Source organism: Schistocerca serialis, chromosome 8 (genome assembly GCF_023864345.2).
Source record: "Schistocerca serialis cubense isolate TAMUIC-IGC-003099 chromosome 8, iqSchSeri2.2, whole genome shotgun sequence".
Classification (NCBI taxonomy): domain Eukaryota; kingdom Metazoa; phylum Arthropoda; class Insecta; order Orthoptera; family Acrididae; genus Schistocerca; species Schistocerca serialis.
The window spans coordinates 92,491,310-92,513,375 of record NC_064645.1 but is presented as its reverse complement, the minus strand read 5'-3'; the positions used below and the strand labels follow the sequence as shown (position 1 = coordinate 92,513,375).

General features: G+C 44.3%; 1 protein-coding gene across 1 annotated transcript in view; it reads left to right on the top strand.

Moving 5' to 3' along the window:
- Positions 1-209: 209 nt before the first annotated feature.
- Positions 210-22,066, top strand: part of LOC126416840 (serine/threonine-protein phosphatase 6 regulatory ankyrin repeat subunit A) — a 448,195-nt gene continuing 426,338 nt past the window's right edge. Inside the window, exon 1 of the mRNA XM_050084723.1 lies at positions 210-668. Within this exon, the coding sequence (XP_049940680.1) occupies positions 210-668 (459 nt within the window). The remainder of the gene's footprint in view (positions 669-22,066) is intronic.

The following is a 22,066-nucleotide window of genomic DNA, read 5'->3' as shown; positions in this document are numbered from 1 at the left end:
TAGAACCAGCACCCTTGTCCAACATTAGCCATTACAGGTTTGGATAACAAGCCTTAACCTCTGGCAGCAGTAATATTTGCAAAAGACCGATCACTGTTTCTCAGAGAGCAACAGCTCATTTCACCGTGTAGTCAGTGCTGTGCAGTTGCCATCGGAGGCCAATGGGATTCGGTCGCTGACGAGTACAGGCAGGTGTGAGATGATTCGGGATGCCGATCCCGATCACCAGAACGGAAAGCGTGCCGGCCAACCTGACGGCGTCCCGCTCGGCTGCTGGTGCGGCGTCGACGTCGTCGCCGTCGCCGTCGGCCGGCGCGTCGGTCACATCTGTGGCGGCGATGCCTGTGGAGGCGGCGGCTTCGCTGGCCATCAGCGCGGCGCTCAGCAACGACTTCGTGTCGCGCAACAAGCTGCAGGTGGGCGGCGGCTGGGGGCAGCTGCTGAGGAAGGCCGTGTGCACTTTGCAGAGGGGCAAGATCCCGCTGCTGCTGGCCGTCGAGGCGGGCAACCAGTCCATGTGCCGCGAGCTGCTGTCGCAGCAGACGGCCGAGCAGCTGCGCGCCACCACCGACAACGGCGACACCGCGCTGCACCTGGCCACCAGGCGGAGAGACGTCGACATGGTGCGCATCCTGGTCGACTACGGCGCCAACGTCGACATGCAGAACGTGAGTACCCGCTACCTGCTGCCCGCCTGCCCTGGCGCCACCTGCACCGAGCTACTCTCGCCGGCCGGTGTGGCCGAGTGGTTCTAGGCGCTTCAGTCCGGAACCGCGTGACTGCTACGGTCGCAGGTTCGAATCCTGTCTCGGGCATGGGTGTGTGTGATGTGCTTACGTTAGTTAGGTTTAAGTAGTTCTAAGTTCTAGGGGACTGATGATCTCAGATGTTAAGTCCCATAGTGCTCAGAGCCATTTGAACCATTTTGGCCTATTCTCACCACGCACCACTCTGGCTTCAAAATGGTTCAAATGGCTCTGAGCACTATGGGACTTAACTTCTGAGGTCATCAGTCCTCTGAGGTCATCAGTCCCCTAGAACTTACAACTACGTAAACGTAACTAACCTAAGGGCATCACACACATCTATGCCTGAGGCAGGATTAGAACCTGCGAACGTAGCGGTCGCGCGGTTCCAGACTGTAGCGCCTAGAACCGCTCGGCCACACCGGACGGCGCACCACTCTGGGTCGAGCGAAATGCACAAATGGAAGAGTAGTCACTTGTACCGCACTTTCCACTGCACGTTTGCGAGGAGGTTGGCTCCACCATCCGGTGTACATGTCTAATTTAACAAAACACAGATGAGGGTTAGAACTGTAATAGTGGCAATTACTTAGTTACGAGGGTCTTTCAATAACTAATGTATAAATTATGTGTCCCTTTGGAAGTCAGATCTGGAAGGTGGAGAGATTTGGAGAGATTGAATAAGAGTCTCTGATCTTTCTTTCCAGCAACCTGTCGTCTTCTAAAGTTGTGTCCCCAGCGCACAAGACAGCTCGTCGGTCGTGGGATCTTGTTCGGCGCCGGCCGGGGTGGACGAGCGGTTCTAGGCGCTACAGCCTGGAACCGCGCGACCGCTATGGTCGCAGGTTCGAATCCTGCCTCGGGCACGGATGTGTGTGATGTCCTTAGGTTAGTTAGGTTTAAGTAGTTGTAAGATCTAGGGGACTGATGACCTCAGAAGTTAAGTCCCATAGTGCTCAGAGCCATTTGAACCTTCTTCGGCGGAGGCTGCTACGTTGTCAATTCGAATCTGTGATTGTGCTTTTTCCAGGATACCACTTGCCCAGGTTAGTCTCTGTAACTACAGAGGGCAAGATCTCTAGTACTGACAGTGATGGTAGGCGACACTTCTCATTAATGCACCCTGTTTGGTTTTTTTAAATATTCACACATTTACACTTTCACAACACTCAACATAGCCTTCTTAATTGTATGGTAACTTTTCCATCCAACTTCCGAAATGTGATACACATGTCCGGTTCTCCGGTGCGCACTACACAGAGTGAGGATTACGTATTAACAAACAAGTTAATCCCGATATAGGTACGACATGTCCAGCCCTGAAGAACAACCGAAACAGAGTGACTATTACATATTCACAACTAAGTAATGCACGATAATGAAATACATGTCTGGCCCTCCAGAACGCTCGAAACAGAGTGACTAGCGCAGCCGAAGTACTTCCTCTTACAGGCGCGCCAAAGCGACCCGAAGGTGTCCAAAGCACTACGGTTGCAATATATATATATATATATATATATATATATATATATATATTGTACAAAGTTTCAGGGAGAGCATAAGGGAACAATTGACAGGAATGGGGGAAAGAAATACAGTAGAAGAAGAATCGGTAGCTGTGAGGGATGAAGTAGTGAAGGCAGCAGAGGAACAAGTAGGTAAAAAGACGAGGGCTGCTAGAAATCCTTGGGTAACAGAAGAAATATTAAATTTAATTGATGAAAGGAGAAAATATAAAAATGCAGTAAATGAAGCAGGCAAAAAGGAATACAAACGTCTCAAAAATGAGATCGAGAGGAAGTGCAAAATGGCTAAGCAGGGATGGCTAGAGGACAAATGTAAGGATGTAGAGGCCTATCTCACTAGGGGTAAGATAGATACTGCCTACAAAAAAATTAAAGAGACCTTTGGAGATAAGAGAACGACTTGTATGAATATCAAGAGCTCAGATGGAAACACAGTTCTAAGCAAAGAAGGGAAAGCAGAAAGGTGGAAGGAGTATATGGAGGGTCTATACAAGGGCGATGTACTTGAGGACAATATTACGGAAATGGAAGAGGATGTAGATGAAGATGAAATGGGAGATATGATACTGCGTGAAGAGTTTGACAGAGCACTGAAAGACCTGAGTTGAAACAAGGCCTCCGGAGTAGACAACATTCCATTGGAACTACTGACGGCCTTGGGAGAGCCAGTCCTGACAAAACTCTACCATCTGGTGAGCAAGATGTATGAAACACAACCGCCGGCCGGGGTGGACGAGCGGTTCTGGGTGCTACAGTCGGTTCTGGGTGCTACAGTCTGGAGCCGAGCGACCGCTACGGTCGCAGGTTCGAATCCTGCTTCGGGCATGGATGTGTGTGATGTCCTTAGGTTAGTTAGGTTTAATTAGTTCTAAGTTCTAGGCGACTGATGACCTCGGCAGTTGAGTCGCATAGTGCTCAGAGCCATGTATGAAACAGGAGATATACCCTCAGACTTCAAGAAGAATATAATAATTCCAATCCCAAAGAAAGCAGGTGTTGACAGATGTGAAAATTACCGAACTATCAGTTTAATAAGTCACAGCTGTAAAATACTAACACGAATTCTTTACAGACGAATGGAAAAACTACTAGAAGCCAACCTCGGGGAAGATCAGTTTGGATTCCGTAGAAACACTGGAACACTTGAGGCAGTACTGACCTTACGACTTATCTTAGAAGAAAGATTAAGGAAAGGCAAACCTACGTTTCTAGCATTTGTAGACTTAGAGAAAGCTTTTGACAATGTTGACTGGAATACTCTCTTTCAAATTCTAAAGGTGGTAGGGGTAAAATACAAGGAGCGAAAGGCTATTTACAATTTGTACAGAAAGCAGATGGCAGTTATAAGAGTCGAGGGACATGAAAGAGAAGCAGTGGTTGGGAAGGGAGTAAGAGAGGGTTGTAGCCTCTCCCCGATGTTGTTCAATCTGTATATTGAGCAAGCAGTAAAGGAAACAAAAGAAAAATTCGGAGTAGGTATTAAATCCATGGAGAAGAAATAAAAACTTTGAGGTTCGCCGATGACATTATAATTCTGTCAGAGAAAGCAAAGGACTTGGAAGAGCAGTTGAATGGAATGGACAGTCTCTTGAAAGGAGGATATAAGATGAACATCAACAAAAGCAAAACAAGGATAATGGATTGTAGTCTAATTAAGTCGGGTGATGCTGATGGAATTAGATTAGGAAATGAGACACTTAAAGTAGTAAAGGAGTTTTGCTATTTGGGGAGCAAAATAACTGATGATGGTCGAAGTAGAGAGGATATAAAATGTAGACTGGCAATGGCAAGGAAAGCGTTTCTGAAGAAGAGAAATTTGCTAACATCGAGTATAGATTTAAGTGTCAGGAAGTCATTTCTGAAAGTATTTGTATGGAGTGTAGCCATGTATGGAAGTGAAACATGGACGATAAATAGTTTGGACAAGAAGAGAATAGAAGCTTTCGAAATGTGGTGCTACAGAAGGATGCTGAAGATTAGATGGGTAGATCACATAACTAATGAGGAAGTATTGAATACGATTGGGAAGAAGAGAAGTTTGTGGCACAACTTGACCAGAAGAAGGGATCGGTTGGTAGGACATGTTCTGAGGCATCAAGGGATCACCAATTTAGTATTGGAGGGCAGCGTGGAGGGTAAAAATCGTAGAGGGAGACCAAGAGATGAATACACTAAGCAGATTCAGAAGGATGTAGTTTGCAGTAGGTACTGGGAGATGAAGAAGCTTGCACAGGATAGAGTAGCATGGAGAGCTGCATCAAACCAGTCTCAGGACTGAAGACCACCACAACAACAACAATATATATATATATATATATATATATATATATATAAGACAAGTTAGGCGTTTTTGCACCTAGCACCCGAACGTGCCGACCAATCAGAAGCAAGTTCATTACAGTTGGCGGATTGTCCCACGGGACTGGTACATACTGTACCATTTGAATTCTTGTGTGCAGAAAAAGAAACCTTGGTGAAAATCCATAAACGTTTGTGTGCCGTGTATGGCGATGCTGCAGTTCATAGGGGCACAGTTGAGCGATGGGTAAAGAAAGCTACAGCTTCAGGAAAGGGAGAAACAGCTCCACGATCAGCCAAGGTCCGGACGTCCTATCACAGCCACTGTTCCAGACATGCTGAATCGTACGGTTGCCACTGTTCGCGCGAACCGGCGAATAACAGCTGGACAATTAGCTCTACAGTTTTCGGTCAGTATTGGAAGTGCGTCTGCAATAATTGAGACACTCGGATATTCAAAAAGGTGCTCACGATGGGTTCCAGGAATGCTCACAGCGAACCACAAGATTCAAAGAAACGTCATTTTATCTGAATTGTTGGAGCGTTTTGAGACCGACAGAGAGGCCTTTCTGTCACAGATCGTTATGGGGGACGAAAGCCGGGTGCACCGCACCACCTTGCGCCGGAAACAAAAAGCCATCACCCTCATTCGCCACAAAAGAAGCGCTTCAAGACAACCTCCTCTGCCGGAAAAGTCATGGTCAGTGTCTTCTGGGATTGTGATGGCGTTCATTCTCGTGGATGGGATGCCAAGAGGGTCAACCATCAATTCAGAGGCATACACGAAGACTCTGAATAAACTCGAGAACCGTTTCCGGCGTGTTCGATCGGCAACAATCCAGCAGAAATCTTGCTCCAACACGATAATGCACGCCCACACACAAGTCTGAGAAAAAGGGAACACATCGCCAAATTGGGTTGGACATCACTGCCTCATCCACTCTACAGTCCAGACCTGGCACCCTCGGACTTCCATCTCTTTGGGGCGCTTAAAGATTGTCTGCGGGCAACACACTTTTAAGGTGACGAGAGCGTCACTCATGCAGTGAAAACATGGCTACGCGTACAGGACAAGAGGTTTTACCAGCAGGGAATACATGCTCTTTCACGATGTTGATGTACGGCCATAAAACGAGATGGAGACTATGTAGAAAAATAGGACAGGGACAAGACGTGTTGATGTATATTTTCACCAAATTCTGACTCTTAACAATAAATATGTTCTGAGAAAAAAAAGTGGGGCATTACTTATTGAACGACCCTCGTACAACTTGTGCAAAATAGATTTAGGTTTCAAAGTTTTGCTGTACTTCAAACTAGTCACTCAGCAGTGTGTATAACCATTACCAGTTTTGTCAAAGTCGTAAAATCGCTTTAGGAGCGCCACTTGTGTTGGCAGTACGAGCAGAGCTGTTTCTGTAACAGTTACTAAGGAAATGCCACGAAGTGCTTCCTGCAATTTAGGAATCATGCTGAAGCTACAATGGCGTCAGTTTGGGGAGTGTGGTGGATGGTACAGCACTTCCCAGCCATATCGATCGAACAGATCACTCACAACTTGCACTGCATGCACCCGAGTGTTGTCATGGAATATGATGGACAGGTCTTGTACAAAGTGTCACTGCTTCTTTCTCTAAGCTGCTCGCAGGCAGTGTTCCAAAAATGAGCAGCTTAGAGGAAGAAGCAGTGACACTTTGTACAAGACCTGCCCATCATAATCCAGGACAACACTCGGGTGCATGCAGTGCAAGTTGTGATTTGTTCGATCGATATGGCTGAAAAGTGCTGTACCATCCACCTACTCTCTGGACTTGAGCCCTTTTGATTTCAGGTTTATTCCTAACTTGAAGAAAGCATTTCCCGGCATTCCCTTCAGAGCTTTTACAGAGACTCGTCAGACTGTACACCACTCCACTCGGACAATCAACAAGATTGTAGTTGCTAAGGGTATTCTGTGACTTTCTCATCACCGGTAATGCATTATACACAATGCTGGTCAGTACTTCGAAGGAGAGTAAAACTGTTAAACCCGTATGTATTTTGTATAACATGTAAATAAATATGATGGAAGGTGAAGAAATGAATTAAAATTTGTGCCACAGCCAGGAGTTGAAACCAGATCTCCGTCCATTCTAAGAAGAAATGCTGACCATCACACCAGCACACCACTGTGGCATTACGGATTAGGGACGTCCAGATAAGCTGAAGATATGAAGTTTGTGTTTGGGAGGGCATTCGACTTGACTAGTCCATAGAACGATGTTAGAGACAAGGCTGTGGTGGTGTAATGGTCGGCATCCTTGCCTAGTACGTAACGAGACCTGAGTTGAACTCCTGGCCATAGCACAAATTTTGATCCATTTCTTCAGCTTCCGTCATTATCGTAGATAAAGATGAGACTTAAATGTCTCGAAGAAAATTAATTATAAGATGCAAATAAATAGCTGTGGCTATTAAAATTCCAGTCTTTGTATTTTTATAAACCTATGGCATCTATAATGGCCTGAAAAGAAGAATAGCCGCATGTAGGTCACCACTGATGACTCTTCAACGCCTCATCCGCAGTATCTGGCAGAACACGCCACACCAGCACTGCCTCATGAAGCAGAGCTGCTCAGCAGTGCCTGGCGGCTTACTCGTGGGCAGGTACAGTTGGTACAGCACTATGGCATGTGACTTCCGCATGCCTGAACCACTCCCCCACGTCTGTCTGCGGGTGTGGTGCCAAGACAGTACGGGTCATCACTGCCTGCGGGTGCACGGCTGCCAGTGAATTGGCACATCAACTGCAGCAGCCCATTCTAGAGAACTGGGTGGAGTGAAAGCAGCATTCGTGACCTGTATCGTTTTTTCTGACTCAGTTTTATCACACGAACGTTTTTTTGAACTATTTCCGTGTAACATTTACCATAATTTTAGATTCTTTGGGTCGCCAGGATATTAGTGAGAATGGTGGTTGTGACAGATCTTGCAGTCTTCCAGCAGACACAAATGTACACTAATCGATTTGTTAGAGAACTCATCACAGCAGTTGTTGGCGTAACAAGGGTATTTACAGTAGCATATCAAAAGGCATTATAAAATTTAAACTCACGAGATAACGTCCCCTCCTAAAACAAACTGCTTAATTTACTTTGGTGTACTTAGCATAATATATTAATGTGCAACGTGTACCACTAGAATAATTATGTTCATAAGTATTTCTGAAGTAATTATATTCTATGCATTCAGAATTACAAGCCAAATGGAAAAGTACAACGAATGAAGTACCATCATATGTCCGAACAGAAATTAGAAGCATATATGTAATTAGATGACTGACGAACACGAACTTCACTTAACGAAGGTTTATTCAGCACTTGATACAAGAGCGCGGAGCGAACTGCCTCCGGCCAGAACACATACAGTATAACAGCTACATAACATTGCAGTACAATGAATCTTGACATTTGTGAGTACTTCTCGAATGTACTCGAACCGAATATAGAAATTAAAATTTTACAGTTCAGGTGACTTTTGAACTCGCCACCCTCCATGAAACAGTGTCGTATCATAACCAGTACACCACGGTTTCTAAATTTTGGAATTTGTGGACGTGAGAGAAAGCAGTGAAACTTCCTACTTTTGAACGTTCGCAGTGATCCAAAAGTCAGTTATATAAAAGACAAAATAAATATTAATCACGTTGCCAACCAAAACATACAGTGACGCAGATTTCCAGGTTCGCTCTTGAAGTCAATAAACAAGCTATAAAATAATGGCTAATCTGTCCTATAAAATACACATTTAAATAGAATTAAACATTATTCTAGTAAAATACAAGAGACCGTGAATAAAAGAAGGTTGGCAAGCTCTGAATAGGTAATATGCCACACAGGTAGCTTACAGAAAAATCTGAATAGTAAGCACGGTCCTGAGCACACAATCAACCACACGTCTCCACTTGCAACACAATATTGGCGGAACGACCGCAAATACCAGTTAGATCCGAAAGCAACCAAGATGCAGTGGGTCAGATATCAGTTAAGAACATAATTACTTCCCATTACAGAAAAGGGCTCACCATAACGCCCACAACGCGGGCACACAACGGTTCCCTGAGCAGGCTAGCTTCCTTGAACGGTCGAGTAGCTGACACTTTAACCGGAGCCACAGCATCAATAACACTCCACAGGCCAGGTTTATACCTTCCAGCTACGTTCAGCCCGATGGAGCAATCTCAGGCCCTAGATAAAACTGGACCTCCAACTCTCCACACTGCTGCTAGCAAGTCTCTTCTCTTCTGCTTGCTGCACATGCTGCTGTATCCCCATCCGCCAGTCTCACGTGCCCAACTGTTGGCCAGCGTCCTCCATTTACCTAGCTATGGGGCAGGGACATAAACACAACAGAGACTACCGATACTGAGTGCTGAGGATGTTCATGCGCATCACATCATCCTCCTCCCCCTTCTCCCCCATTAAGCTGGTACCGGCAGAGGCAGGAGCGGCAAGGTATGAGGGGATTCCCCAGCATCCTGGTTCCGGTGGCGAACTTCAGCTGGCTGATATGATCCTTGGTTAATTTACTGCTGGAAAGGTTCTTGATCAGGATACTCACTGGGGAAGCGATCTGAACCACTTTGTGCGGTCCCACAAACAGTGGAAACATCTTACACCCAAACTTCCACATCTCAGACACTCAGCTCTGTACTAAACGTTGTGTGTCGATAGAGCATCAACCAAGACACCGATTTAGTTCGTGCTGTGTGCTGTCGTCCAGTAGAATATGCATAGACGGTAATCAAAAGTAACACCAGAACTACGGAGTACAGTCAGACCATTTCTGTGAGCTCCAAATGCGAAGATGTCTGGTAGGTGAATTGGTAGAACGTCAGATCGTTGTACAAAAGATCATGAGTTCGACACCCACTGATAGAGATTTTTTTAACAGATTACGCCTGAAATTGTATGGCAGAACGTTTTTATGCCATGTAAGAACACGTTTCAGAGTTTGTAGCAACGTTCTTTTGGGAGTCTGCTTTCGTTTCGTTGGTTGAAAGAAGCAAACCTATTGGGTACATTATCTACACAAATGCACGCTATAGGTTTGCAACTTTCAGCTAATGACGTGAAAGCAGACTGCCAAAAGAACATTGCTACAAACTCCGAAACGTCCTTTTACATGGCATAAAAATTTTCTCCCATGTAACAAGTTCACCCGTAATCTGTTAAAAAAGATCACCATCAATGGATTACGAACTTGGGACCTTCAGTACGACAATCTTACACTCTACCAACTTTTTTTTATGTCATTTCGTTCGTTATTAGTTGTTGGGGTGTTGTATTTGTTCGGGGCGGGCGTCCCATGACGCTTGTTCATTTTCATCGTTGATCCATTAACTCAGTTATTTTATTACAGTAGGCAGCTAACCCTCTGACCGAACACGCTGAGCTACCGTGCCGGCGCCGTCTCACCTCCCAGAGAACTTCACCAACGTTTGGTACCAATCTCAGTGTCTGACATCTGAATGTTTGGGTGTTAGAAGGTAGAAGTGAGCTACGTCACCTCCCCCCCCCCCCTCCCCCGCTTTGTACCTGAAATTTCTTCAAGTAGACTTCGGTTTCATGGCGGTAACGAGTGTCGGATGTCTATATGTCTGTTCTTGTTACATCTAGTATTGTCCCTCTGGTGTGCAAGCTGTATGTTATCTCTTGCAGATTCCCAGGTCTTCTTCATGACCTTATGATCATTATCTTCAGGAAGGCGATCATTAATCTACTGCAGGTTGGAAAGTGGCGAGTTAATAGGGAATGTGAGCAAAAATTTGGAGAGAGTGGTCCTATGCGTTTCATGCATGGCTGTGTTGGAGGCAAAATTAGGCCACCCAGTGGATTAATCCAACTACATCTGCGACTTCCCGTGCCAGATTACCAAGGTCAACTTAAGATTGCGGTTCACACACTGCACAAAGAAGGGTTGTGGGTACTAGGGATAATGGTTACATGCGAAATATCATTGGTAAAGCAAAATCTTTTAAATTACAGGACGCAAAAGCTGGCACATCGTCGCCAATCACACGTTTTGCGGTACCAAGGATACAGAAAGTATGACTTCGATTTTGTATCCCGCCTGGAAGCCGGCGCGTGGGTTTGCTCCTGAAAACTGAAGGGTAGGCCGAATGTAGGAATCTAGGAGGAGCAGGTGAGGTGGAACTCTCGATACTGCAATTAAAGTAAAAGTGGTTTTACTATATGTCAACACAATAATAACGTGAATACATAATAACGTAAATACATAACTTTGCACTGAGGAGTACATGGGTGCGAAGGTGGATGTATCAAAGCTCACAGAAGTTACACAGGCAAAATCTGTAGTGGCTGGCCCACTATGAAAATGAAACAATGTTGGTTGGTCGTCTGCTCGGAATCAAATGGACTGAATTCGGAGTGGCGCTCGTAGAGCTCCACAGAGTCGGCTACAGGGCGCTGCGCTGTGGTCGGCGTTGACCGTTGTGGCATCGTTGCTATCGATACCACATTAGATATTTAATGGTTATACTCACAGTACCTTCTATAATCAGAACCAGCCAAAGAAAATGGGAGAAGACGTCCACCAACACAAACATGTACCGATTACCTTGTTTAGTTTAGCGAAGGGGACCTAGATAATTGATGAACATCTCGTCCATAGGTTGCTCCACCCTATCAGAGCTAAGCTTCCCTACCGGGTGTTGAGGTTGGGTTTCGCTCCACTAATTTGGCCCACTAATTTATGGACATCGCCATTTCCTTTGTCACTGCTGTCTTATACATCCCCAGGTGCCCTCCACACAAGTAGTTAAACACTGGAGGAATCAGCTCTTATCCCTCCCATCACAGCAGGTAAGGAACCTGAACTCTCTCTTGGTACATGTATACTCTGACCCAACCTTCCCTCCTTTAAGTTGTTGTTGTTGTTGTTTTACTCTCCATAATCGATGATCAGCGTCCTGTTTTTCGCCTAACATTCTGAATAGCTCCAGAATCTCTCTGAAGACTTTTACCACAAAAGCTGCTTTCTTCCTCACATTGCAAGAGATTTGCTGCCTCAGTTCGTGTTCCATCATTTGGCTAGGGGCATCGGTCACACTGTTATCTCTGTCCCTTTTATGATGAACATTAAAACCAGAGGCGAATATGTGCATTGACCATCTCCCTGTTCTTCCCATAGCATAGAGAGCACCCACGTTAAGGCCTGGTTTCTGTCTGTACGCGGAATGGCTTATGCTCAAGATAATACTTGAACCGTTACTATCCAAATAATATGGCCAGTGTTTCTAGATCGTGTACCAAATATTTCCTCCCTACCGCTGATAATGACGTGGACGTGTAAGTGAGAGGCTTCCTCACTTCCTCCTCGTGATGGAGAAGGACGGCTGCCATACTTGAACTGGATGCGTCTGCCTTCAAGACAAACTCTTCAAAGAAATCTGGTGTAGCTAGGATAGTCACAATAGCCAGCGTCGCCTTCAGTGCATCGAAGGATTCCTGTTGAGTATCATTCAACTAAAAATTTTCACCCTCCCTCCACAGTTGGTTAAGGGTGGCAGCCAGCTCCGTAAAGATTGGGATGAATTAACGAAAAACATTTCCCGTTCTTCTCAATCTAGCTATACCCTTTTTATTCTTAGCTTTGTGGAACAGATGAAAAGCCTTAGTTTGCTCACAGTCCTCGCTCACACCATCACTGGACACAAGATGACCAAGGAACGAGATGTTTTTTCGGGCCTTGTTGGCATTAGCAGCTTCCTGGAGAAGATGAAGGACAGCCTATATGATCGAGGTGCCCACTGAAAGTTTTCAGACACTTGCAGAAACATTTTAAGTCGCACAGGACAGAATCTAGTAAGCATCATAATACGCTTCCTCTAGTGGCCAACGTGAACAGAATTCAGCTATACTGAAAGAAGTTCCAACACATGCAAAAAGCTGTAAGAGACTTGAACTTCACTGCGAGAGGCACCTGGTGATAGGTCTGACTCAGGTCAAGAATGTCGAACACTGTGCACTGGAAAACGAAGTAAAGCAATGATGAAGATCCGGCAGTGGTACGAATTCGTGAATCACCTTTTTTATTCAGCACCCTATAATCCACAATTGGCCAGTAACCCTCCCCACTGGGTTTGTGAACCAAAAAGATAGGTGGTGCATAGTACAAGGCCGATGGTTGAGTCACACCATCAGACAAAATATGATCAACAATTTTTCTTAATTCTCTCAGCTTTGATGGTGATAACCGGTAGGGCAACAGCCGAACTGGCACCCAACCTATCAGCAAGATCTTATTGTGGACTTTGCCAGTGACCCCTACCCCACTGGTGAGTGCTTCCGGGTACCATCTCAAGACCTTCAAGAAGGCACATCCCTGCTCTTCACTCAGATGGGTTGTATAAATGGTGACCACTCTGCATCTGCATAAAAACCCTGTGTTTGTACCATGCGTGCCCAAAAAGTACTTCCCCACTGGCACAAATTTGAACATAATGACTTTTTCGACATGACTTAATATGCACCTCGTGTGCTCAAGGAAATCGTGCACTGAAAGCACGTCGGTGCTCAATCCTTCAATAGCGTTGAATTCAGTAGGCCAAGAGAGCCGCTGAATGTCAATATGCACCACTGGTAATGGCCTCGGACTCGCAGTGATATACACCATACTCGAATTCTGTGTACCAGGTAACTTACAAATTTGAGACTCTTTACTGTATAATTATCGTTCCACCAGTGACAGATTGCTGCCAGACAGCCTGTATTCAGTTGATGATTCATTGAGGTGCACACAAACGATAAGTTAGCCCTTGCAAGAGCCTGACGCTATACCGACATTTTATCAACCTACGCACACCCAAACAATGGTCTGAGGCCACATGGTGGCCACTCTGTCCACCCTTTCCTCGCGCTCCTGGTCAATGCCGCACTAAGTGCCCTACTTGGTTGCAACAAAAACAGGCTCTTGCCTTATTAGACTTGACACTAGAGTGATTACACCAGGTGGTCGATCTTTGCTCTCGCATTCTAAAAAGAGATGGTGCCGGAACACACTTTTCATCACCGAAGCGGACATATTCGATACTGGATGCCAGGGTTTGAGTCTTATTAACAAATAAAATCTGTGACTGCCCTCTGTACTCATCCCTTCCCATATCTAATTAACAACTTCTGATTCAAAAATATCAAGGCGCAAAGCCATCATTGTGATGCAGACATGTTCGATATACCGCATCAAAATTTCATAATGTCCCTGAACACGATAAAAATATTGACTCGCTAGGTCATCCTGATACTGACTAGACAAATTTTTCTCTAACAATCTCTGTCGGACCGCACTCATTCACTCACACTAAGAACTTCCGAGCCAGTTCTTCTTAGCTTGCCAGGAGACAGAGGGTAGATAACCTGAAATATTACTGAATTGATAACGTTCAAGATGGCCACTTCCTCCTGCAAGCACACAGTTAACCGTAACACGTCTACCACTTGCTCATTAGTGTCAATACATAAGTTTTCAACCCTCTGCAACATAGACCAAAGAGTGTTGCGTAATTTGTTAAATAACTCCCGCCCTTCTATTTGGCCACACCCAGTGGATTGCTGCTGATTGGCCCGCCCATGGACAGACCCATGTTCTCCTGCCAATTGAGCAAACTACCCTTGATTTGCATTGCAACTCTCGTTTAGGGTCTGTATTTATTAAGGCAACGTCTTGCACTCGATTACCTAAATGAATGCCTTGATCCTGGATTCGAACGTCTGAATGCGGATGGGGATACTACCCAGCAACAACTCAAGGTTGGCTTGCAGTCTAGCAAGGAGACCGTCACAAGCCACTGTGCTAGGTGTAATAATGAGACAGTGGTCACGTGCCCCCCCCCCCCCCCCCCCACACCTGAAAGCGTTGTCCCACCAGCTCTGGAACCCGTCCTTTGTTTTCTCACCATGGATAGTCAACTCTTACTGCTGTTGGGCTTTCGTAAATTAGGACACCCCGAAAATATATCTCTGATCCATGACCGCTCACCTTTTGATTGCGCTCTGAAACACAAGAACCAAAACACACAGTACACAGCACAATCCTACCAATACACAGCTAGAGGATCCTGCTACTCATAAGTAACTACGCTGTGCTACCACTGAGGCAGTAGGAGCTGATTCAGAAATGGTAAGCTGCTGAGTTTATAACACTGTATACGCATAGACTGTGGTTTACTATCAAAAAATAATTGAAAGCTTTAGAATTAGTACAATACACAGTTCAATAGTGGGAGCGCTGATGAGTAGTAAATAACGCAGTTAAGCCTAAGTCTCAAACATCATGAAGTGCATTTCTTAAAATGCATGGGTGCAAGATGATAATTTTGAAATACCAAAGACTGCTGCATGTTGCCAGACCTAAAATAAAATCTCCATCCTTTTCTTATCAAAATAATTAAAAGTAATGTGCAGTTGTAGAAAGAACTATTATTGGTATATAGCATTACTCATTAACACACAATTACAGGAAAAGAACGTCAGTTGATCAAACAAATAACTACACTTAGCAACTGCACAAATGGGTTAAGGCCCGATGGTAAATGCCTACCACAATGAATTCCAAAATAATAAATTTTACATAGAAATTTTATTAAGAAACACGATGCCTCACCTCTAAAGGCCAGCTTACAGCAAAATGGTTCAAATGGCTCTGAACACTATTGAACTTAACATCTGAGGTCATCAGTCCCCTATAACTTAGAACTACTTAAACCTAACTAACCTAAGGGCATCACACACATCCATGCCCGAGGCAGGATTCGAACTTGCGACCGTAGCAGCCGCGTGGTTTCGGACTGAAGCGCCTAGAACCGCTCGGCCACAGCGGAAGGCTTAATGTACGAAGAAATAAGATAATGTAGACGGGGATAAGCGATTGTACGGATACTGTGTTACAGAAATAATACAGGACCACCCACTGGATCTGTTAGAATGGATACCAGATAAGCACTGAGAATCAGTGCGAATAACGTCACCGCTGTCAGGCTAACATGCCAAATAATAATAAAAACGATAGTTTTATAGTAATGTAATATTACACATAGAACTCACTGCGAGATTTGATTTGCAATGTAGCTGTAGAAAACAGCAACAGTTACACGAGCTTTCGCAGTGAATCACGCCTTTTACTTGGAAAGCGGTTGAGGGACTTTATTTATTTGTTTTCTTGAGACTGTAGGCTTTCGTGGGATAGCTGAGTCCAGCTTCAGGAGTCTTTCAGTATTTTCGTGAAGCTCTCCCGTGGGACGAACAAACTTGTGGCCATGCGCGCTGCCTTTCTTTGCACAAACATTTTCCTACTTTACCTACGACTGGTCATACGTGATTATTCCAACTGACATTCCCATTAATTCTGACATCCAGGTATTTGACGAAGTAGTTGATTCCCGTTGTGACTCACTGATTCTGTAGTCACAGGATATTACAATTTTGTCATTTGTATTGTGCACAATTTTACATTTGTGGAATTTTCAACGAAGTTGCTAATCTTTGCAGGACTTTGATATCATATTAGGTCGGGCTAAATATTTGTCCAGAACTTATCAAATAGTATACTATATATAAGTGCAGCCTCTCTAAAAGTCTGACATTACTTCTAATAGTGTCTGCTACATCATTAACATCCAATACTGATAACAAGGATCCTCGCACGCTTCCCTCGGGAACACCTGAAATTACTTCCACATTTGTCGGACACTCTTTTCATACCCCTTCATAACTTCGTTAGTAAATATTGCTGTGGTATCAGTTAAATGCTTTTCGGAAAGTAAATTTAACACTCGTTTTGCTATATAACATGTATCTCTGCAAGTAGTTATTTACCCTCATGACGCATACCAGAATCTAACGTGTACCTATGTATGGCATTGGGCGAATTCTCAGCAAATATTCGGGAGGGGGGGCGGCATTTCAGAACCTGTAACCTGTCTGACCATCCTGGATTATGTCTCCGTGTTTTCATCATTTCTCTTCGGGCGAATGTTGTAGTTCATTGCCCAACGTCATGCTTTTCACATTTTTACCCTCTTCAGTTAACGTTCTGTTGCCATCTTTTCCATGTCCAGGTCACGCTAAAAATTAACTTTCTGGCTTCTTTATTGTTCTGGGAATCTCAGGTTACGCCTTCAGTGGCTTTATTTTTGGCCTGTACATTGCAAATCTTTCCAGTTGCCGCGACTACCATTAATCGTTTGGAGACAAGCTTTTGCCGGTGTTATGTACCTTTACGTAACATTATCCGGCGGGTATTAACAGACTTGTATCTTGAACTGCAGGCAAACGATAATTGGAGCATTGATTGATCGGATTTAGCGGATGGTAATGTGATAACATCACGACAGGCACCAGATGGGTCCCAAGCGCACACCATGGTACGATCCGGAATTACCTGTTATAAATAGGCATCTAAACCAGGCATATCTCCTGTGCTCATCAATAATGTTTTCTCGCCCGCCAGTTTCATATGCATTATGTACTGACCTATTGGTATTCTACCTCTGCAACAAGCCCAGCAATAAGTCAGAAGGGATTGATAACATTCCATCGGACAACACAATAATTATTCAGGTTGGTCCGTAGAATGTACGAGACTGGCAATATACCATCTGACTTACGGTAAAACATCATCCGCACAGTTCCCAAGATAGCGAGAACTGACAATTAGGTGAAGTATCGCACAATTAGCTTCACAGCTCATGCGCCCAAGTTGCTGACAAGAATAGCATACAGAAGAATGGAAAAGAAAATTGAGAATCTGTTAGATGACGATCAGTTTGCAATAGGGCTAAGATATAGAGAAAGACGGGCGATATGCAATATGTGCTAGAGCCAGGAGGGAAAAGTGAGAGGGGAAGACCAATAACAAAGTGCTCGGATTAAAAAGAATGTAAGACAGAAATGTAGTCTCCCGCCCTTACTGTTCAATTTATACACCGAAGAAGCAATGACAGATATAAAATAAAGGTTCAGGAGTGGAATTACAATTCAGATTGGAAAGATATCAAAGATAAAATTGGCTGATGACATTGATATCCTCAGTGAAAGTGAAAAAAAAATTAGAATATCTGATAAATGAAATGAACAGTCTAATAAGTACAGAATATGGGTTGAGAGTAAATGGAATAAAGACGAAAGTAATGAGAAGTAGCAGAAATGACGTTAGCGATAAACTTAACATCTTATTTGGGGATTATGAAGCAGACGAAGTTAAGGAATTCTGCTACCTAGGTAGCAAAACAACCCATGTGAACGGGGTAATGGCATAAAAAGCAGACTAGCACTGGTAAAAAGGGCATTCCTAGCCGAGAGATGTCTGCTAATATCAAACATAAGACCTTAATTTGAAGAAGAAATTTGTACGAACGTTCATTTGGAGCACAGCGTTGTGTGATAGTAAAACATGGACTGTGGGAAAACCGGAACAGATGAGAATCGAAGCATTTCAGATGTGGTGCTACAGAATAATGTTGAAAATTAGGTGGACTGATAAGTTAAGGAATGAGGAGGTTCTGCGAGGATCATTTCATTTCTTGAAAGCTTCATTTTCTTCTTCTCTGAGCTGTTTTATCGTCCATGTTGCACTTCCGTACAAGGGTACACTCCAGACAAATACCTTCAGAATATATTCCTAGCATTCAAATTTATATTCGATGTTAACAAATTTTTCTCTCTCAGCAATGATTTTCTTAATATTGCCAGTGTGCATTTTGTATCCTTCCTGTTTATGTCATCGTCAGTTATTTTGTTGCCCAAATAGAAGCACACCATTTTCTACAGAAGATAAACGTAGCTAGTATTATAGAATACTTCTGTAAAGAAATTTAGAAAAATTCTCCCAAATATCTTTAAAAATCCTTTAAAATGTTTTTTGAAAACTAATTAAAATTCTTCAATGCTGCATTAGCTGTATTGAGGTTCCTTTATTACGCAACACAACTGGTTTCACACGATTATAGATGGATCTTCAGGCTGTACTGAATGCAAAAAATATTTTTATTAAATGCTGTTAATGCTTGTTGTATAACGGTGAGTAACCAGAAACAGGTTTTTACTCACAACTTTTACTTCATAAGGCTAGGGAGAAGCGATGTCCCAACACTCAAGATGTAAACCGATTAATTGCGTGTTCTCTCAAAAGGTTGATCATCGAATGTTTGAACTAGGAACTACACTCCTGGAAATGGAAAAACGAACACATTGACACCGGTGTGTCAGACCCACCATACTTGCTCCGGACACTGCGAGAGGGCTGTACAAGCAATGATCACACGCACGGCACAGCGGACACACCAGGAACCGCGGTGTTGGCCGTCGAATGGCGCTAGCTGCGCAGCATTTGTGCACCGCCGCCGTCAGTGTCAGCCAGTTTGCCGTGGCATACGGAGCTCCATCGCAGTCTTTAACACTGGTAGCATGCCGCGACAGCGTGGACGTGAACCGTATGTGCAGTTGACGGACTTTGAGCGAGGGCGTATAGTGGGCATGCGGGAGGCCGGGTGGACGTACCGCCGAATTGCTCAACACGTGGGGCGTGAGGTCTCCACAGTACATCGATGTTGTCGCCAGTGGTCGGCGGAAGGTGCACGTGACCGTCGACCTGGGACCGGACCGCAGCGACGCACGGATGCACGCCAAGACCGTAGGATCCTACGCAGTGCCGTAGGGGACCGCACCGCCACTTCCCAGCAAATTAGGGACACTGTTGCTCCTGGGGTATCTGCGAGGACCATTCGCAACCGTCTCCATGAAGCTGGGCTACGGTCCCGCACACCGTTAGGCCGTCTTCCGCTCACGCCCCAACATCGTGCAGCCCGCCTCCAGTGGTGTCGCGACAGGCGTGAATGGAGGGACGAATGGAGACGTGTCGTCTTCAGCGATGAGAGTCGCTTCTGCCTTGGTGCCAATGATGGTCGTATGCGTGTTTGGCGCCGTGCAGGTGAGCGCCACAATCAGGACTGCATACGACCGAGGCACACAGGGCCAACACCCTGCATCATGGTGTGGGGAGCGATCTCCTACACTGGCCGTACACCACTGGTGATCGTCGAGGGGACACTGAATAGTGCACGGTACATCCAAACCGTCATCGAACCCATCGTTCTACCATTCCTAGAACGGCAAGGGAACTTGCTGTTCCAACAGGACAATGCACGTCCGCATGTATCCCGTGCCACCCAACGTGCTCTAGAAGGTGTAAGTCAACTACCCTGGCCAGCAAGATCTCCGGATCTGTCCCCCATTGAGCATGTTTGGGACTGGATGAAGCGTCGTCTCATGCAGTCTGCACGTCCAGCACGAACGCTGGTCCAACTGAGGCGCCAGGTGGAAATGGCATGGCAAGCCGTTCCACAGGACTACATCCAGCATCTCTACGATCGTCTCCATGGGAGAATAGCAGCCTGCATTGCTGCGAAAGGTGGATATACACTGTACTAGTGCCGACATTGTGCATGCTTTGTTGCCTGTGTCTATGTGCCTGTGGTTCTGTCAGTGTGATCATGTGAGGTATCTGACCCCAGGAATGTGTCAATAAAGTTTCCCCTTCCTGGGACAATGAATTCACGGTGTTCTTATTTCAATTTCCAGGAGTGTATATACGGTAAGGTGAACGTCGAAAGTGTCAACTTATGCTGCAACAAAGAAACCAGGAAACGAGAGGAAATCACTACAGTTAATAGATTTAGGGCCAAAACAGCGATAATGGATACTAGTTGGTGAAAGACATCATCCACCAAATCTGTGTCATAATAAGCCCAGGGTCTATAAAATTTATTCCTTACTAAACGTGGCCCTAAAATGCATTCCTCATTAAAACAGAAGAGCAGTTAGCATATAAGAGATCTCCATCAAATGAATAAAACCACATTTCATGCAGATCACCTACATATATATACATTACGACATTGTAACACAGCACTGGTAAGCGAGGCCTTTCACTACACAGTGTCCTTTATCACTCTTTTAGCCCTATATGTTTTAACTACAGTTCTTGCTCTCATTCCCCAGCTGTTTTGTTGGAGTATGAGTTCTTACTCCTTCGACGTTCACCTTGCCGTATGTAATTCCGAGTTCAAATATTCGATGCTCAAACTTTTAACAGATTACGCAATTAATCGGTTTACAGCTTGAATGTTGGGACATCGTACATTCTCCCCAGCCTTATGAAGTGAAACGTTGTGAGTAAAAACATGTTCCTGTCTTCTCGCTGTCATACGCTATGTATTAACAGCATCTTGTAAAAAATTTTTTTGTATTCAACACGGATTAACACCTTAAAATGTATCTACAGTGGTGTGGAAGTAGTTATGTCGCCTGATAAAGGAACCTCTATACAGCAGATACAACCTCGAAAAATTTTCATCAATTTTCAGAAAACTTTTTAAAGTATTTTTTAAGATATTTTGGAGAATTTTTCCATATTTCTTTACAGTAATCAAATAGAAAAACTCGTTTACTACTGTCAGTGTCTCATCTCCTAATCTTAGGCCCAGCAGCATCGACTCATTTCATTCGACTACTTTCAATTACACTCGTTTTTGTTGATGTTCATCTTGTAGTCATATTCCAAAACATGATCCACCCCGTTTAACTGCTGTTCCAAGTCCTTTTCCGTCTCTGGCAGGATTACAATGCTGTCAGCAAACCTCAGTTTTTATTTCTTCTCCTTGAACTATAAATCCGTTTCCAAATTTATTTGATGTTGCTGTGGTCTTCAGTCCTGAGACTGGTTTGATGCAGCTCTCCATGCTACTCTATCCTGTGCAAGCTTCTTCATCTCCCAGTACCTACTGCAACCTATATCCTTTTGAATCTGATTAGTGTATTCATCTCATGGTCTCCCTCTACGATTTTTACCCTCCACGCTGCCCTCCAATTCTAAATTGGTGACCCCTTGATGCCTCAGAACATGTCCTACCAACCGATCCCTTCTTCAAGTTGTGCCACAAACTTGTCTTCCCCTCAATCCTATTCAATACCTCATCATTAGTTATGTGATCTACCCATCTAATCTTCAGCGTTCTTCTGTAGCATCACATTTCGAAAGCTTCTTTATCTTCTTCTCCAAACTATTTATCTTCCATGTTTCACTTCCATACATGGCTACACTCCATAAAAATACTTTCAGAAACGACTTCCTGACATTTAAATCTATACTCGATGTTAACAAATTTTTCTTCTTCAGAAACGCTTTCTTTGCCATTGACAGTCTACATTTTATATCCTCTCTACTTCGACCATCATCAGTTATTTTGATCCTCAAATAGCAAAACTCCTTTACTCCTTTAAGTGTCTCATTTCTTAATCTAATTCCCTCAGCATCACCTGACTTAATTCGACTACACTCCATTATCCTCGTTTTGCTTTTGTTGATGTTAATCTTATATCCTCCTCTCAAGACACTATCCATTCCGTTCAGCTGCTCTTCCAGGACCTTTGCTGTCTTTGA